Genomic DNA, 16377 nt, shown 5'->3' with positions numbered 1-16377 from the left:
TGTGCCTATAGTCCAAACGACGAGACAAGTAATTTCATATTCTATCATTTGTATGTGTCATGTGACTAGCCTCGTGATTTGGACTGTAGGTAAAATTTTAAATTGTGTAAATGAAATCTATTAAAAACTATTTTTTTTTTGAAAATTATAAAATATGGAATAATTTCATATACATATAAGTTTTTGTCAGTTAGAATGAAAACAATCATTGTTCAACGACGCATAAGGTATTTATGTAGGTAGGTATTTTGTAACTTCCTTAGGCCCGGCTCTATTTTTTTAATTTTATGAATGAAATAATATTATACTCATGTTTACTCGCAGAAAGTACTAATTTATGTGTCTTACAAAAACTATATAAGTACTAAGTACAAATTTTATATCGATGACGAAAAATACTATACTTTACTACCTAACTAAAATAACTTAAAAATAACGTGAGATCCAGCGATTTTCCGTCGATTCCTGACCTAACTCTACCTTAGATATACACCCTGTCTTAACGTTCATAGGAAAACAATTCTTGGACCAAACGAATAACAAATCCATAGATATATCAATAGAAGTAGTAACAATCACGTAACATTGAGATAACATTCAAATTAAGTGACCGATAAAATATATTACTTATTAGTTATACTTTGAATGACAGTGATATGAATATTGTCGAGATTTTCATATATTTTAGTAATATAAAGATTTTGAATGTCACTAACAAAAATAACTTTAGAATAAATACATTTTTATATTTCTGTGCGGACGAAAAGTAAATTTCGCAACGTTCGCTTCGCATAATTTTGTATATTTTTGTAAAATCGTAAAATCATTAGTGTAACAGATCAACAGTAGAAAAAAATATTTACATTGCAGATGACACGATTACAACTAATTATTTACACTTGATATTTTATTGTCACCATACAATGGTGAGTTACGACTAGGTGAGACTAAGAAAAAATAGTTCACACTTCAGAACATACAATCTTCCATCGACAGAAGTAAAGAGGTAGGAACACCGTCCATACGAAATAAATATTACCGCGTAATTATTTCCGTGAATATAATATATTCTAACAACGGCTGGGCCCCCCGGTCGAGAGCCACGCCTGGAGGGCCAGCGATATACAAAAATAATACAAAGATATATCTTAACCCTACGGTGTTTGTTATTATCTGACTCTAGGACGCCCTAGACACCTCGTAACGACGAAAGCGAGTAACACTGACGGGCCCGCGGGGGGCCGATACGGCACAGGGACAGATGTATAAAATACATATATGTACAAATACGTTTCATCTATAGTCTATATCTATAACTTTACCTGTTGACTGATTTGATCGTTCCGGTCTATGAGTAGCTCAGTTGTAACTCATGTATGATATAGCGATACCCACTCAATTCGCGTTACGACCCGACGCTACGTTAGCATAAACTTTACCGCCCCGGCCAATTTTATCGGAAGTTTTGAAAACTATTCCCGGGGCTAGTTTTGGGACCGACGCGGATTTTCGTTCGAGTTCGTCCATTTCTACCATGATGTCCACCATCGTCACTCGTGATACCGACAAATTTTAAAATTACGACATCTATCTAAACAAACATATTTTCATCTTTTGGAATTGACTGAGTGTTGTCTTCGTCGCTCGCGTGCTATACCGGCCATACTTACCCCACTGCTCTAGTAGGGTTATTGGAGTTCGCTATGCGAGCAAATATTATGATGGTGCGATTTCAGTACTCGTAGACTTTTAGTCGAGTGCCTTGGGACATATCCGTATCGTAGACACTCGCGGTGTCGTGTCGGTAGCGTTTGCTATGCGCAGGTTCAGGGTCCGAAATGGTCGCTTTCCGTATTCTTATTATGAAACATCATATTTTAAATCTTAGAGAATATACTGATGTTGCATATTATGAATTGAACGAGTCCGAAATCGGCCGTTTCAGACCTGCCGGTCATTTATAGTGTCATTAGTCGATCTAATCTAAACGAAGACCTACTTTAGCTACCAGCGCTAAATAACGATTAATATTTGTTTGGAGACATCACGTCAGGCTAAATATAATGTGGTATATTCGACACGATAATTATTTCAACAATAATATTAGTATAACTTGTGCGCACCGAAAATTGTATCTAGAGTTATTCTATGCAAACAACACAACTGCACTCACTCAAAGTACATAATACCTTCTTGCAATCATTACCAGTTAATGAATAATTATATTCTCATACGATATTCGATAGGGAATGGGTTCTCTTCACAACAAAATATACTAAAACTATTAAATGCGATAGCGCGTAATTTTTTCATAAACATACTGAGATTCAATAATTACTTTTCAGATTCACACGAAAGTCAATCACTTAACTATTGCGAAGACCGGTATGCGTTGAGCAATTAATGTCAGACTATTATTAAATATCACGAACATGCTCTTTGATATAGTCTAATTAAAAATATAGCCCACATACACAATAACCATCTCCCACTCTAGCCGGGCGACCTATGTCGCGTCTACGCTTTTGCTCTCAGTTGTCTCGTAACAAATATTAACCAGTAGGTTCGAATTTAAGCGAACGGGTGTAGGGTCACAGCTTCGAAGTCGTCGTTCCTCGGGCGGGCGGGGGCGGATATAGTGACCCCGTGCGGCGGGGGCGGCGGCGGGGGCAGCAGGCTGGTGCCCTCCTGCATGTACACGTTCGTTACCCGACCCTGCAAAAATTTAGTAGGTACTATCAGTCATCAGAGAAGTTGATTCCTAGGCAGATGCCGGACGTGATCGACTAAGAGCTGACGATCAAATCGGTCATGTGGCTTCAGCTGTATTGAAACTCCGTTAGCTACTTCCCTGAACAACTCTTTCTGATAATCTGCGTGCTGGCAGACCGTGGGCGGTGGGTGTGGGTGTAGTGGGGTGGGGAAAAAAGTGGCTGTGACATACGGACGGACAGACAGACAGACATGACGAATCTATAAGGGTTCCGTTTTTTGCCATTTGGCTACGGAACCCTAAAAATGGAATTGTAAACATGTAGTAAGTCAATGAAAAAAACACTTTGAAATCTAGAATCTAGATGCTAGATTCTCGTATTAGTTGACTGTGAACTTTCGTTGACTAGCAACGCTGATAGAGTAACTTTTTAAATTTTTGTGTACTTAAATCAAGTTCGTCAATGACGTCGGGGCGCGTGCCCATACAAGACAAAAAAAAAACTCTTTCAGTGCTGCTTCTTTCACACACCCTAAAGTTTTGCTACACCCTGTATTCTTTCTTTTATAAAATAAGGGGGCAAACCAGCAAACGGGTCGACTGATGGATGGCTACTACCGTCATCCATGTACACACGCAACGTTAGAAGAGCTGCAGGTGCGTTTGCAGGTCGTATTGGTCTAGACAGGACGAAGGGAGTCCTACCTGGCTCTTGTCGTATTTGAATATCCCCTGGAAGCGCGGTCTGCGCTCGTCCTGTCCCGCGGCGCACGTGTAGTTGGGGTTGTGGAACGATATGTGTCCCTCGCGCTCCAGCTCGTAGTCCTCATTCTTTAGCGCTCCGCCGGTGCCCTTGCGCATTTTCACTGGGAAATACACGTAGAGTCAGGTGAAGTTTAAATAGCTGTTTATTATGGCTTTGGGCAGAGATTAAATAAGCTCTAGGCTAAGTTACACAGGCAAGAGCTATTATGTAAAGATACATTTCGCATCACAACCGCCATAACACTTAGCGATGCGTCATGACGAATCCCTAGGGCTATAACATCTAACTTCGACGACGACGGTGGACGTGCTGACGAGTGTAATGAGGCTGGAGATGCCGCCGTGTGTGGGGAAGGTGGGCGCGGGCGGCGCATCTGAACCTACGTTACCACTTACCAGGTTTGAAAACAGATGATGAGATACTCACGGCAGCACAACACGATGACGGCGGCGGCGACTACGATGGCGGTGGACACGCTGACGAGGATGATGACGCTGGAGATGTTGCTGTGCGTGGGGAAGGTGATGAGATACTCACGGCAGCACAACACGATGACGGTGGCGGCTACGACGGCGGTGGACACGTTGACGAGGATGATGAGGCTGGAGATGCCGCTGTGTGTGGGGAAGGTGATGAGATACTCACGGCAGCACAACACGATGACGGTGGCGGCGACTACGATGGCGATGGACACGCTGACGAGTATGATGAGGCTGGAGATGCCGCTGTGTGTGGGGAAGGTGATGAGATACTCACGGCAGCACAACACGATGACGGTGGCGGCGACTACAATGGCGGTGGACACGCTGACGAGGATGATGACGCTGGAGATGTTGCGGTGCGTGGGGAAGGTGGGCGCGGGCGGCGGCGGCGTCACGTCGCTGTCCGCGTAGTCGTAGAACGACGGATAGTGAGGCGGCATCTGGAGGTCCACTTGGAGTTTCGGTGCTGGAAGAGACGTTGTATTAGTCGTGGCAATTATGGGATGAGGGGTCCAGACCATTAAAACTCTTATCTTGTAGATTGGAGGTATTAATGCTCTGAATGCTACCCTATCGTCCGCTTTAAGGACGCTATCACAAAAATTACGACAAAAATTAGCAGGTCAGTACGAATATCGACGTTAAGGACATTAAAATAACATTCAATATCAGCGTGCCTTGTACAGTGGCGGTTGCGACGCTCGCCGCTTTCTTGATAGGTCGAAAACGTACGAAGAAATTTGAGAGCGTTTCTCATTTTTCTTATAAATGGAAATGTTATTTATTTTTACATAAAATATTTAGCTCTTCGTATAGGGGACTAAATAAGCAACAATTTTTTTGTATATTTATTTTCCTTAGTTCAGTGTATTTAGCTATAATGGTACCTAATCAAACCCAATTTTTTTAATCTTTTGCGATTATTGTGATGGTTAAAACGTATTTATGTGAAAATTTTGTATGCGGCTATAAATTTTTTATGGTATAGACGTGGAGATGAATATATTATCTTTCATTTGAAACCAAAATATCCTTGCAGTGTGACTCCTAATTCTTTAAAATGGTACCTGAAAATCGCTGATATTTTTGAAAAAATGTGATAGCATCCTTAAGAATCCCAATAAGTTATACTTATTACAATTTTCATCATATTTTGGGCTCTTGTTCACCACGCTATCTGCTTGCTGACTTTTAACACTTAAAACAAGAACAGCCGTGCCAAAAGCAATGCAATAGGACGATTTGATATTGAAGAATACCGTTTTTACGTTGAATTTGTAAAGATTTAAAAGAATAGAACGGTCTTTAAAAGGTACTTAGTCTTCAGGGTTTAAACACTTACATTTTGAGCAAACTTTATCATCCTGGACGTCTGGACATTCGCAGACGTAGTCGTGTCCCCGGAACAGACATAGATGCGAGCATCCCCCGTTGTCCTCCTTGCACGGGTTCCATCCGTGCTGCTTCTCCGCTGACACAGCCTTGATCTCCATAGCCATCTCCAGGTCCGTTCGAATAGCCGTCACATTCTTCCCCGTTCTCTTATCGGCTCGCATCACTGACTTCTTGTACCAGTCCGTCCAGTAGATGTAATCTTTGAACTGTGAATGACAGATTTTTTTAGAATTCTCACAAAACTTTTTTTGTGTCTGGTCACCTAAGACACAGAAATTTTGCGTTTGATCTTTCGCTTCTTTCCTTTTTCACTTGCGCGCGAATAGGTATCTCACTTCCACATGTTTGTGGCAGAAGTGCATATTAAAGCGATATGAAGCTATGTAGGTAGTTAAGGTAAATGATTGATAGTTTACAGTTCGGTGACGTTATAATTTCATTATGTGCAGTATAAAATATTCTTTCAATGTTCCATATTTCTAAACTTACCTGCGTCATACCAAATGGATTCTTAGCATCAGGTACCAGTTGGACTCTATGTTGTCCGTTGAGGTCTGCAGTGTCAATTCTGTCCTTTAGTGCGTCAGTCCAGTAAAGTCGGCGATCTTTGTAGTCGATGGTGATTCCGTTGGGGAAGCCCAGATCGTGGTCAACGATTATTTTTCGGTTTCCTCCGTCAAGCGTAGCGCGCTCGATGTTTGGACTTTCTCCCCAATCGCTCCAGTAAAGGTATCTGCATGAAATGATTTGGTTAGAAATTATCTCAGCAACAATTATTTCTTATACTACACAAAGATATAACTTACGCTTTCGCCGGGAACAGCGCTAATGCTCTTGGCTCAGAGAGACCTGATATCAACGTTTTTCTACAAGATCCATCTAAGCGTGCCACTTCAACCACCTGTGAAAACAAGGGACTTAGTAAGCAGGCCGATACAGCAGTGCTATAACATAAAAAATTAAACATGCCTTAAATTCGTTGTCAGTCCAGTAAATATTGTTCGCGATCCAGTCCACGCCCAAGCCGTTTGGAGTGTCGAGCCTATGGTTCATGATCACTTTGGTTTCAGTCATATTCTCCATATTAATTGACCTGAAATTACAAGGCTCACATGAATAAAATTCTTCATAGTATTTAATCAAATATTACTCTTTACACCATGCATGCTTTAGGGTCTACCTTATTTCGTTATTATTGACGTCCGTGAAGAATATCAACTTGCGCTCCCAATGGTAATCAACGGCAATGGAGTTTTGGATGTTTTTCAAAGGCAGCGTGATATCCCACTGCTCCGGAGTATCGAGGGAGATCATCGCTACGCTTCCCTTAGTGGCAAAAACTAGGAAGTTGTCCGGATGTTTCTTACAGATTTTAGGGTGAGGTTCCGTTTGGTTCTCGAATAGGAGTCCAGTTGGGCACGCGCACGTGTAGCCGCGAGGGGAGCGCAAACAAAGGTGGGAGCATCCGCCATTGTTTTTACTGCACACCCCTTCCAGATATTGATCACCCTATTCAAACAAGGTATAAACATTACTTTCTGTTTGTCTAATTCACTTTAAAATATATGAAGTAAAAACATCCAATTATTGTCACTTTAAGACTTCCTATTATAATAGGAAGTCTTATCAATCATTAGCAAGATCAAGAGATTAGATAGATCAAGTCATTAGCATTCATAGTATTTTCAATAAAAAATCTAAGGTGCCAAAGATAGGATGACTGCCAATGATGGGATAGTTTCCTCTACGATATATAAATACCTGAATTGCCCGTATGTCCATCAGTCCTTCGAGATTTTCTCGTATCACCAGCTGATCCTTGCCATTCGTCTTGTCCGCTCTGTGCAGCGCCTTCGTCTTCCAATCAGTCCAGTAAATATGCTGGCCAACGATCACAATTCCGTACGGGTACGGAACTTGGCTGAGGATCGTCTGACGGTCGTGACCGTTGAAATCCGAACTCTCTATCGTCAGAACCTTAGCATCATTCCAATACAGACGATCTTTGATCCGGTCTATTGCTAGTCCGTTCGGCCATTTTATATTGGTGTCGACTATAATTCGCCTATAACATTAAAATAATATGAATTGTACTTACAAATCTAATAAGTCATTCAGGTCCTCTGTTCATTACCGCATTAACAGATATTCAAATTGTTTCGTTACCTGTTCTGTCCATCCATATCAGCTCTTTCAATCTTGGCTGACGTGCCCCAGTCCGACCAAAACATATACCCATGCTCGTAATGCAGCGCAATGGCTCGAGGAGAATCTAAAAAAATAATAAACCGGTATAAATACCTCTAATTCTCTATTTCTACAAATAATATAATATGTTTATTAAAATAAGATTTGTAATTTTGAAAAGTGTACCTAGTCCAGTCCAAACTAAAACTTTTCTGTTGGAACCATCCAACTCGGCAACCTCTATGCTGTTACGTCCTCCATCCGTCCAGTAGATCTAAAGAAGAAATATTAATTATTTAAAATTACTTTTCGAGTGTCTGATAAAAATCCTTTGCAGAAATCGTACCTTTCTTCCAGCTGAATCTATGACAAGTCCATCGGCCGTGTGAAGACCTTTTCCTATTATTGTCTCAATGTTCTTGCCGTCCTTAGTCGCTCGTTGAATCTTCCTTTCGCCGGTATCCGTCCAGTAGATGAGACCTGTAATTAGGACAAGTTTAGACTTGATGCTAGCAATATATATATTTTTTTATGAAATAAGGGAGCAAACGAGCACGACCTGATGGAAAGCAACATCCGTCGCCTATTTATTTATTTATTTATTTATTAAAGATATACCAACAACACATTGCGGCAACATTCATAATTAAAATCTACTACAGCTATGATAAGATCTAACGCAATAGTCTATTACAGGTATATACAGCTTGAACAAAGATTCTCCGTATTTAAGATAAAAGAAAATTAAAAACTTAAGAGTAAATTCATGCTTAAAAAATTAACCCTATTAATACGATTAGTTTACAATCAGTTTATATAAAGATAATAACAATTGGTCAATGATAAAAGTTAATAATTCTAATAAAAAGTCATAGGATAAAAATGAGTTTTAACATGATAGCAAATAATTTAAATCAAATCAAATTAAATTAATTTAGATTAAAATTAAATTAAGTCAAATGAAATCAAATTAAATTAAATCAAATTAAGTTAAATACATAATTGGGATAGTCAAGCGTTACAATTTTTTTTTTTTTTTTTTTTTTTTTTTATTATAAAATTGGGGCCGTCTATAGACTGTTCGTCCATATCCTTTTTTTGTTATTTTATTATTTAGATTTTTCGCACCAAGGATAATTGAAATAATATTATGAATTTTAATTAATTGTGGTCCATCACGCCATGGACACTTTTTTTTTTTTTTTTATATATATATATGTGTATATGTATATTTAATAGAATAGAGTATAATATGTTATACATATAATAAATAAATATATACATTTATTGTTTTATAAATTGCATAATAATAATATTAATGTTTTGAACGGTGAGGTCCCAGTCGGTGTGGCGGCCAGTAGATCCGACATTTTCCGATTTCCTTAGATTTTATGCTGCTCCACCCTTTGCCTTTAGATGTTGTGACATTGGCTTGGTGGAGAGGGGTCACTCAAGCTGGGTGGAGTTTCTAGGTTGTTAAAAAGACATCGTTCTGTGTCGAATCTACCCGCCATGTGGCTTAGGACTTTATCGTTCCTGTCTTTTATAGCCATTTTTATATTATAATCTCTTATGTGTTCGGTTGACACCTCCGTGGCTCTTTTTATGAAGCTTGCCACAGCGTCTCCATCAGTGTCAGTGTAATAGACACAGGTGTTAGTGTGCCGGGATATGGCTACAACTGCATGAGGAACGCTGTCATGGATTGCCAGCTTTCGGGACTTGGTCTGTATGATGATCACCGAGGGACTCGTTAATCCCTGAGCTTCATGGATTGTGAGGACGCGAGAGTCCGTTCCCGATCCATAGCGTTACAATTATTAGAGGACAACGTACATTTAACATTATTACTAAACTTTACAACTAGATGACAAACTACATTTAACTTAAACATATGTACAAATAATTATTAATAATCACAAAACTCAAAACCTATGGACACTCGCAGCATCAGAAGAGCTGCAAGTGCGTTGCCGGCCTTTTAAGAGGGAATAGGGTAATAGGAGAGGGAAGGGAAGGGAATAGGGGAGGACAGGGAAGGGAATAGAATAGGGGATTGGGCCTCCGGTAAACTCACTCACTCGGCGAAACACAGCGCAAGCGCTGTTTCACGACGGTTTTCTGTGAGAACGTGGTATTTCTCCGGTCGAGCCGACCCATTCGTGCCGAAGCATGGCTCTCCCGCGTATAAATATATATTACAGCGCTACCAATATGTTCAGTTCTTCTTTCCATGCATTTCATATTCAGTTACTATCTTTAAAATATATGGTTTATTTGGTACCTGTTCTTTGGTCGACGTCTACTCCGAGAGCATTTTTCAACGACGGCAGAGGTAAAACCACGTCAACAAGGTATGGGACGTCCAATGACACTATTCGGATGTCGATGCGATGAGCGAATATTAGGAAGTTTACCGGACCGTTAGCACATGTTTTTCCATCCTTCTGCAAAGGCAAATTATGTGTAATATATTTTAAAAAGTACAAGTAAAAAAACGCTTAAAAGCCAACAAACACAATAAAAACTCAGATCACAAGAAAAAACATCCGAATAATTAATTCATAGGTATAATATGGCAGACATACGTTTTGTTAGATTAGGTTATGTTAGTCAAGTCAATGTTATTCGTGATCTGTTGGACTGTTCTTGGGTTTGGCATAACTTAACCGAAATACGTAGGACCGCCATCACATGAATCAACTTCGCTAGTAGTACAAAAAATTGGAGTGAAACCTAATATAACAAAACAAAAATTTTGAAAATCGGTTCACAAACGGCGGAGTAATCGTTGAACATACATAAAAAAAAATATCCACAGCCGAACGCATAACCTCCTCGTTTTTGGAAGTCGGTTAAAAAATGAGCTTTAATTAAAACCATTCGATTTACTTACTCCTAGTTTTATTCCGATAGGACACGCGCAGGTTCTGCCATTAGGCTTCAGAAGACAAAGATGAGAACACCCACCGTTGTTGTTACTACATCTGTAAATCATTTGAATTATTATTGACCAAGCTGAAGATCATAGGGCTAATTTCTAACAACAATGAGGCTGTTCATTTTAAAATTTACTTATGTGTTCTAATGATTTTCTAAGATTTCGCCAATAGGGATTTTTTTCGCGAATCACTTTGATAACTTTGCGAAAAATCCATCAGTGTCAAAATCAAAAAATGCTACCTACCGATTACTTCCGCCTTTTCTCTCTCTGTGGAAGACCCTGACGTCCATCAGACCTTCCACCCCCGCGCCAAGAGTTCTCCGGTTCTTGCCTGTGTGCTTATTAGCTGCCTGGATGGAGAGGCCATCCCAGTCCGTCCAGAAAACTTCATCCCCGTATAGATCCAGGCCAAATGGATGCGGTAAGTGTTGATCTGATAAAGTATGAATAATGTTTTAAGGAAAGTTGTCTATTAATGACCTTGAAGACTTATTCGTGCTTTGGACCCAAGCCCAACTGCAATATTTACAACTAGAGAAAAGACATGAAATGAAGAAGAGTTCACTAGTATGTTAAAAAGTAATTCAAAATTATACAGTTCCAAACTAACTTTAAATTTCGAAGCGAAACTCGTGTCATTTTGTTTCAAAATTCGAAAAAGGAATGTTTATCTCATAACTTGTTCTTTTTACGCTGTAGTCAATTATTTTAATTCGTCTTCTCTATTGCCTACCTATCAGAACGGTTCGTCCAGTTCCATCTAAGTTTGCGTATTCAATAGTTCTGTTTCCTCCATCGGTCCAATAGATGCGGTTGTTGGCCAGGTCCAGGGCAAGTCCATTAGGCCAGACCATGTCTCCGAAGAGAAGCTTCTTCCTGTTGCCTCCGTCCATGTCAGCGCGCTCGATGCACGGAGACGCTCCCCAGTCGGACCAATACATTAGACCACCTGTATGAAATAATAGGATAAGTAACTAAGGGGCTGTTTAAGTAAGTGTTGTAACTTGTAAGGGGCAGATAGAGTATGGAGTATCTGTCAGATAAATTGTGGATAGCCTATCCGGAACTTATCAGTAAGTGGCGAAACAGGCCCTGCAGGTATTGGTAAAATTTGCTACACAGTAGTATAATGTGTGTCGTAACCAAGATAAAGAGCCTCAATAGCACAATATTAAAATGGGTAAGGTTATCTTCATACTAGTCGCCCGCATGCGTGTGTGATTTCAGATAACTTGAGAGAGAAAACAATTCTTTATATTATACCACATCGAGCGTCAGTGCCGAATTTACTTTTTCTTATGAGTGTAGGCCACTTTATTTTCGCCGAACCATGTACGAAATCTGCTGGCCTCCTAGGAGGCTGCCGCCCCCCCTTAGGATGCTGCCGTCCCTAGGCTGCGTCCTATACGGTCTATTTACAAATCCAGGGCTGTCGAGCGTGTAAAACTTACTTTTAAACACCGAGCGAGTTTGATTTCAAGGACACTCGGTACTCTACTGTATCTACATATTTATAGTTTCACTATTTTATTGTTATATTGTATTTACCTTACGTAAATATCTCATTATTTATTGGAACTCGCGCACTGTATCGGGTAAACAAAATTGTAAGTCATGTCTGTACCTTTAGGATCGACGACGATGTCCCTCGGTTTGTCGATGTTGTCCCATGCCAGTAGCGTCCTCATGGAGCCGTCGACGTTGGCCACCTCAATCCTGTTGGTGCCAGCATCAGTCCAGTAGAGTTTATTCGTCAGCCAGTCGTAAGCCAGACCAGCTGGGGATACTGTGACAAAAAAAATGTTCATATAATTATATTTCGGACACACATGACCATTAAAAATACAAACCTAATGTAACACGATGCATTGAATTTATAATTTCAAAAGGAAAGAGCAAAAAATGACGCCTAATATTATAGTTACGGGGCGGAATAAAAAACAAGAATTGAATTTTGCTGAGGGTAGTGGGTACAGAAGACACCTTTTTACTATTTCGGGAAGAGGTATAGATGATAGTAGGTATAGATGTAGTAGCTAGCTAGGCGATCTGCTTGTCTAATATGCTATAATCATATTTATCGTGTCACAGTGTTTGTTGCTAAACTTCTCCGAAACGGCTGTACCAATTTGATGTGTGTGCTTATCGGGTGGGACCGGCAAGCAAATATTTTTCGTATTTTCCGAATAAACGTATCTGGCAAAACAACGTTGCCGGATCAGTTAGCATCCTAAAACTTACGAGTACTAAACCAAAATGCATACTTAAGTTGGAGCTGATGATGACTCGTTCTTCGGAACCATTGAGGAAAGCTCTGTTGATGGTATCCTTCTCCACGTCAGTCCAGAATATGGAGTTGGAGTTGTGGTCCCAGTCCAAAGCGACCGCTGATTTTATATTCTCAACGGGAATCACCTGAAACGTACAATAAATTCAAAGAAATGCTTGAATATCTCGAGAAGAAGCTACTGCATGCCTTAGTGCCTTATCGCACTGGCGATTAGCGAGCGATTTGAAAGCGACGCGACTGCGCAGCGCACACGCCGCGATTGCGCGGCGTGCACGTCGCGACAGCGCAGCGTCGTCGCGGCGTGGCGTGGACGCCATTTTGTACACTCGTCTACACAGATTATTATTATATATAGTAGACTCGTCTAGGGAGTGACGTCAGAATCCATTTTGCCGCTGAGTGTCCAAAACGCCGAAGGCAAGCTGCATGCACGCCGCGCAATCGCGGCGTCATCGCGGCGTGTGCGCTGCGCAGTCGCGTCGCTTTCTAATCACCAGTGTGATAAGGCCCTTAAGGCTTTCCGCGTATCCGCGATCTCAGAAATCGTTCAAGTGTTTTCAAGAAACAATACAAATTGATTTCGAGTAAATACATGCACGTACGATTTACTATAATTTTTGTATTTTTCTTTAGTTGTATTTTGTATTTCGCAAATATGTGAACCGATCTCTAGAATTAGTCAACCTAGAACCTAATAAGTAGAGCGTACTTTTATAGACAAGAGCAACCAGGTACTTACCATATCGAGAGAATCCATTTGATTTCTTGCGTGCAGTTGCTTCAATCGAATGTCTTTTCTCCTTGCATACAGCAGAAGTTTCTCTGGGGTTTCTTCGCATGAGTGTCTAAACCAATGAAAAATACATTACTATTTGAGGTGCACTTACTATTGTTGCGGTATTCAGCTTCATTTGGACCATTTGGACACTAAACCTACAACTTTGTCTGAAATTAGATAGATATACATCAACACCTATAATAATAATCATAGTTCTTATATCAATCCAGAGATAACACACGTTGTAGGTATTATACTTTTATCATGTCATTAGACTGCACTATTTCAAGTCCTCTCATATCCCCCGGCTAAGCACACATAAGTATGACACGGGACACCCCTCACTTACTAAACTATACTAACGAGACCATTACTGCAACAAGCTCTTCTAAAACATGCATAGTCATTATGTCTTGTGTTATTCATATACACGTTCTTTTGCAGATTCAACAACTGGGCTTTTAGGATTTCCCTTCCTTGTTTACATCATAATCAAATAATTTATTGTTTTTTTTTTGATAATGGATACTAATTGTATTTATTCTCATGGTAACTTTTCATCCCAATTGGGCCAAACACTTATTTTATTAGAGGCAAAATCTTCAAGACTCAATATCATTTTAAATATTAATTCTTAATTATGCTTTCTTAGCATTAGCCTGTGGACTTATTCTTGAATCTAATTTGAATACATCGACATTGGAATTTGACTATTTCTTACTCTTGTAAACAACGCTGGCGTCAAATTGTTTTGAAATTGGTTGTGAGGTCTTAAGTTTTACATCATAACTGAGCTAAGTAACTTACCCGTCTGGTAACAGGTTGAAGCCAACAGGGCATCGGCAGCTATAGCCGTTCGCGTTGGGAAGGCAGAGGTGAGCGCAGCCGCCGTTGTTGCGGCCGCAACGGTTTTGATACGTGCGAAGCTGTCGAAGCGGGTGGTAGCTGGAGGAAATGTGACGTCATCATTATCAATAACTAACTTCATCTGTATTATCATTAAAAGTGATCGCGTTTTTGTGACCACTCATGCGCCGTACGCACCGCATTTTAGAATTTGTGGTATGAAATGATGTGAAGCCTCGCACATTCGCCCGAACCCTAAGCGCCGCATTTCGTGAACTATGCGGCGCGTAAAATCATAATATTCTGTATTTTCATTGTCAATAACAACATCTGTATTATTATCATACTTACAAATCTTACAAATCTTACAAATCATTAAAAGTTCATAACATTACTATATGTCACTGCATTTCTGGAACACAAATGCTGCTAAGTCAATAGTAAATTTATTGTCACCATTGTCGACATTATAATCTTTACCAAAGTAGTTTTTTGTAATGAACGTGATTATTGAATAACCCACCGATTTGAGCACGTTATTAATTAAATTATAAGAATATCATATATCACTTTATATGACAAGTACTTTCAATGAAATACACGTCATGATGTATTTATATCGTCATAACATTTTAATGTAATACCTTACCCCATATATGTTATTGCTTACTGAATACAAAATTAATCTTTTCAAACGGCTATAGATGTAGCGATTCCTATGTTAATGTGCTATTTTTGTCCCGAGTATTTTCCATGAAAGACATTTTATGTGCTCGCAAATATTTATTTACGGATATCTATAACGTTACGAATACAATCTACGTACATGATATTAATAGTAATAAGAGAATCTTATACCTGCTGGTACCTTCAAAGGTTAGATACTAGGTAATATATTTTGTTTATTTTTTTTAACTACTTAAAAGAGTTTTAGATATTCATATAGTTGTACATAAGCTTTTAACACCTCCATTGTGGGTCTCGCAGACACAATAGATTTTTAATTGTTATGCGGCAGCCGGCTGCCGCTTGGGGATTAAAGGGGTTAGTATGCATATCAATGTAAATTATGAGCGGAGCAATCGGAACGCGCAGAATGACAGGTTCCTCACCTCTGTATGTCCATAGGCACATGGGCGCTAGCGTGGACAGTCTGCATGCCCATGCCGTTGTATTTGTTGACGCTTGAGATGCTCTTCGTGTGCCAGTCGGTCCAGTAGACGGCGTCCTCGAACAGCGTGAGCGCGAACGGGTGCGGGAGACCCTTGTTGGTCACCTGTGTGAGTAAGTATGTAAGTGTGTGAGTAAGTAAGTAAGTATGTATGCAAGTAAGTATGTAAGTTAGTGTGTAGTAAAATATAAGTGAGAGATGCCCTCATCTTGGAATGCGCTAAATACCGCTGGAAATATAAATATATGGCTGGTACGATAACCTACCGAGGTAGCCTATTACCCTTCCTTGCGATGTGTATTATGTTTTCGACAAATTTTATAAGAATTCGTCCAACAGTTTATTACAGAATATTTTTCTATTTTCCTAATATTCTTTACCAATTCCTTGAAGTGCAAAGAGTGAACTTTAAATAGTTGAAGCTGTATAAATTGCATCAAAGTAAAAATTAAAAGCTTTCATGTTTCATGGATATTTTTACTTTGACGACGCAACGTTTGAAAGCTTTCAGGCTGCACTGTGTAACTGAATTTCAAAGGTCACTTTAAATAAAACCTATACAATAGTTCTATATCGAGATCAAATTAACTGGTCGCCCACTTCACATTGACCTTTCAATTTAAATTTCATATTCAGCGATCAAAGGTCAATTTTACAACAAAGTTAAAACTGCCTTTGACGCATAGGCCATCGGGTAGTTCCATAATTAATGTTGTTATAGCCATAGTCACAACATGTTCCAAGTCTTTCTGATCAGGACTTGGAACATGTTGTGATTCTCCATGACCTATGGCTGATCATATTA

At 39.7% G+C, this 16377-nt stretch overlaps 1 protein-coding gene across 2 annotated transcripts in view; it reads right to left on the bottom strand.

The window, feature by feature from the left end:
• Positions 1 to 1638: 1638 nt before the first annotated feature.
• The window catches only part of LOC121729162 (low-density lipoprotein receptor-related protein 4), a 36780-nt gene continuing 22041 nt past the window's right edge, over positions 1639 to 16377 (bottom strand). The window contains exons 15-36 of one of the 2 annotated variants that reach the window (XM_042117586.1): positions 15514 to 15677; positions 14363 to 14500; positions 13517 to 13622; positions 12752 to 12902; positions 12112 to 12273; positions 11221 to 11436; positions 10731 to 10920; positions 10440 to 10530; positions 9828 to 9990; positions 7890 to 8023; positions 7730 to 7817; positions 7523 to 7628; positions 7118 to 7421; positions 6537 to 6865; positions 6326 to 6449; positions 6163 to 6257; positions 5846 to 6089; positions 5304 to 5562; positions 4312 to 4427; positions 3906 to 3981; positions 3419 to 3579; positions 1648 to 2715 (exon numbers count right to left, since the gene is read on the bottom strand). In XM_042117586.1, coding sequence (XP_041973520.1) covers positions 2572 to 2715; positions 3419 to 3579; positions 3906 to 3981; positions 4312 to 4427; positions 5304 to 5562; positions 5846 to 6089; positions 6163 to 6257; positions 6326 to 6449; positions 6537 to 6865; positions 7118 to 7421; positions 7523 to 7628; positions 7730 to 7817; positions 7890 to 8023; positions 9828 to 9990; positions 10440 to 10530; positions 10731 to 10920; positions 11221 to 11436; positions 12112 to 12273; positions 12752 to 12902; positions 13517 to 13622; positions 14363 to 14500; positions 15514 to 15677 — 3561 coding nt within the window. In that variant the 3' untranslated portion in view covers positions 1648 to 2571. Of the gene's footprint in view, positions 2716 to 3418; positions 3580 to 3905; positions 3982 to 4235; positions 4428 to 5303; positions 5563 to 5845; positions 6090 to 6162; positions 6258 to 6325; positions 6450 to 6536; positions 6866 to 7117; positions 7422 to 7522; positions 7629 to 7729; positions 7818 to 7889; positions 8024 to 9827; positions 9991 to 10439; positions 10531 to 10730; positions 10921 to 11220; positions 11437 to 12111; positions 12274 to 12751; positions 12903 to 13516; positions 13623 to 14362; positions 14501 to 15513; positions 15678 to 16377 lie in introns of both variants that reach the window. The other variant, XM_042117585.1, reaches the window with a different exon arrangement.

Source organism: Aricia agestis, chromosome 7 (assembly GCF_905147365.1).
Source record: "Aricia agestis chromosome 7, ilAriAges1.1, whole genome shotgun sequence".
NCBI lineage: Eukaryota > Metazoa > Arthropoda > Insecta > Lepidoptera > Lycaenidae > Aricia > Aricia agestis.
Note: the sequence above shows the minus strand (reverse complement) of the source record. Positions and strands in the feature narration are given on the sequence as shown.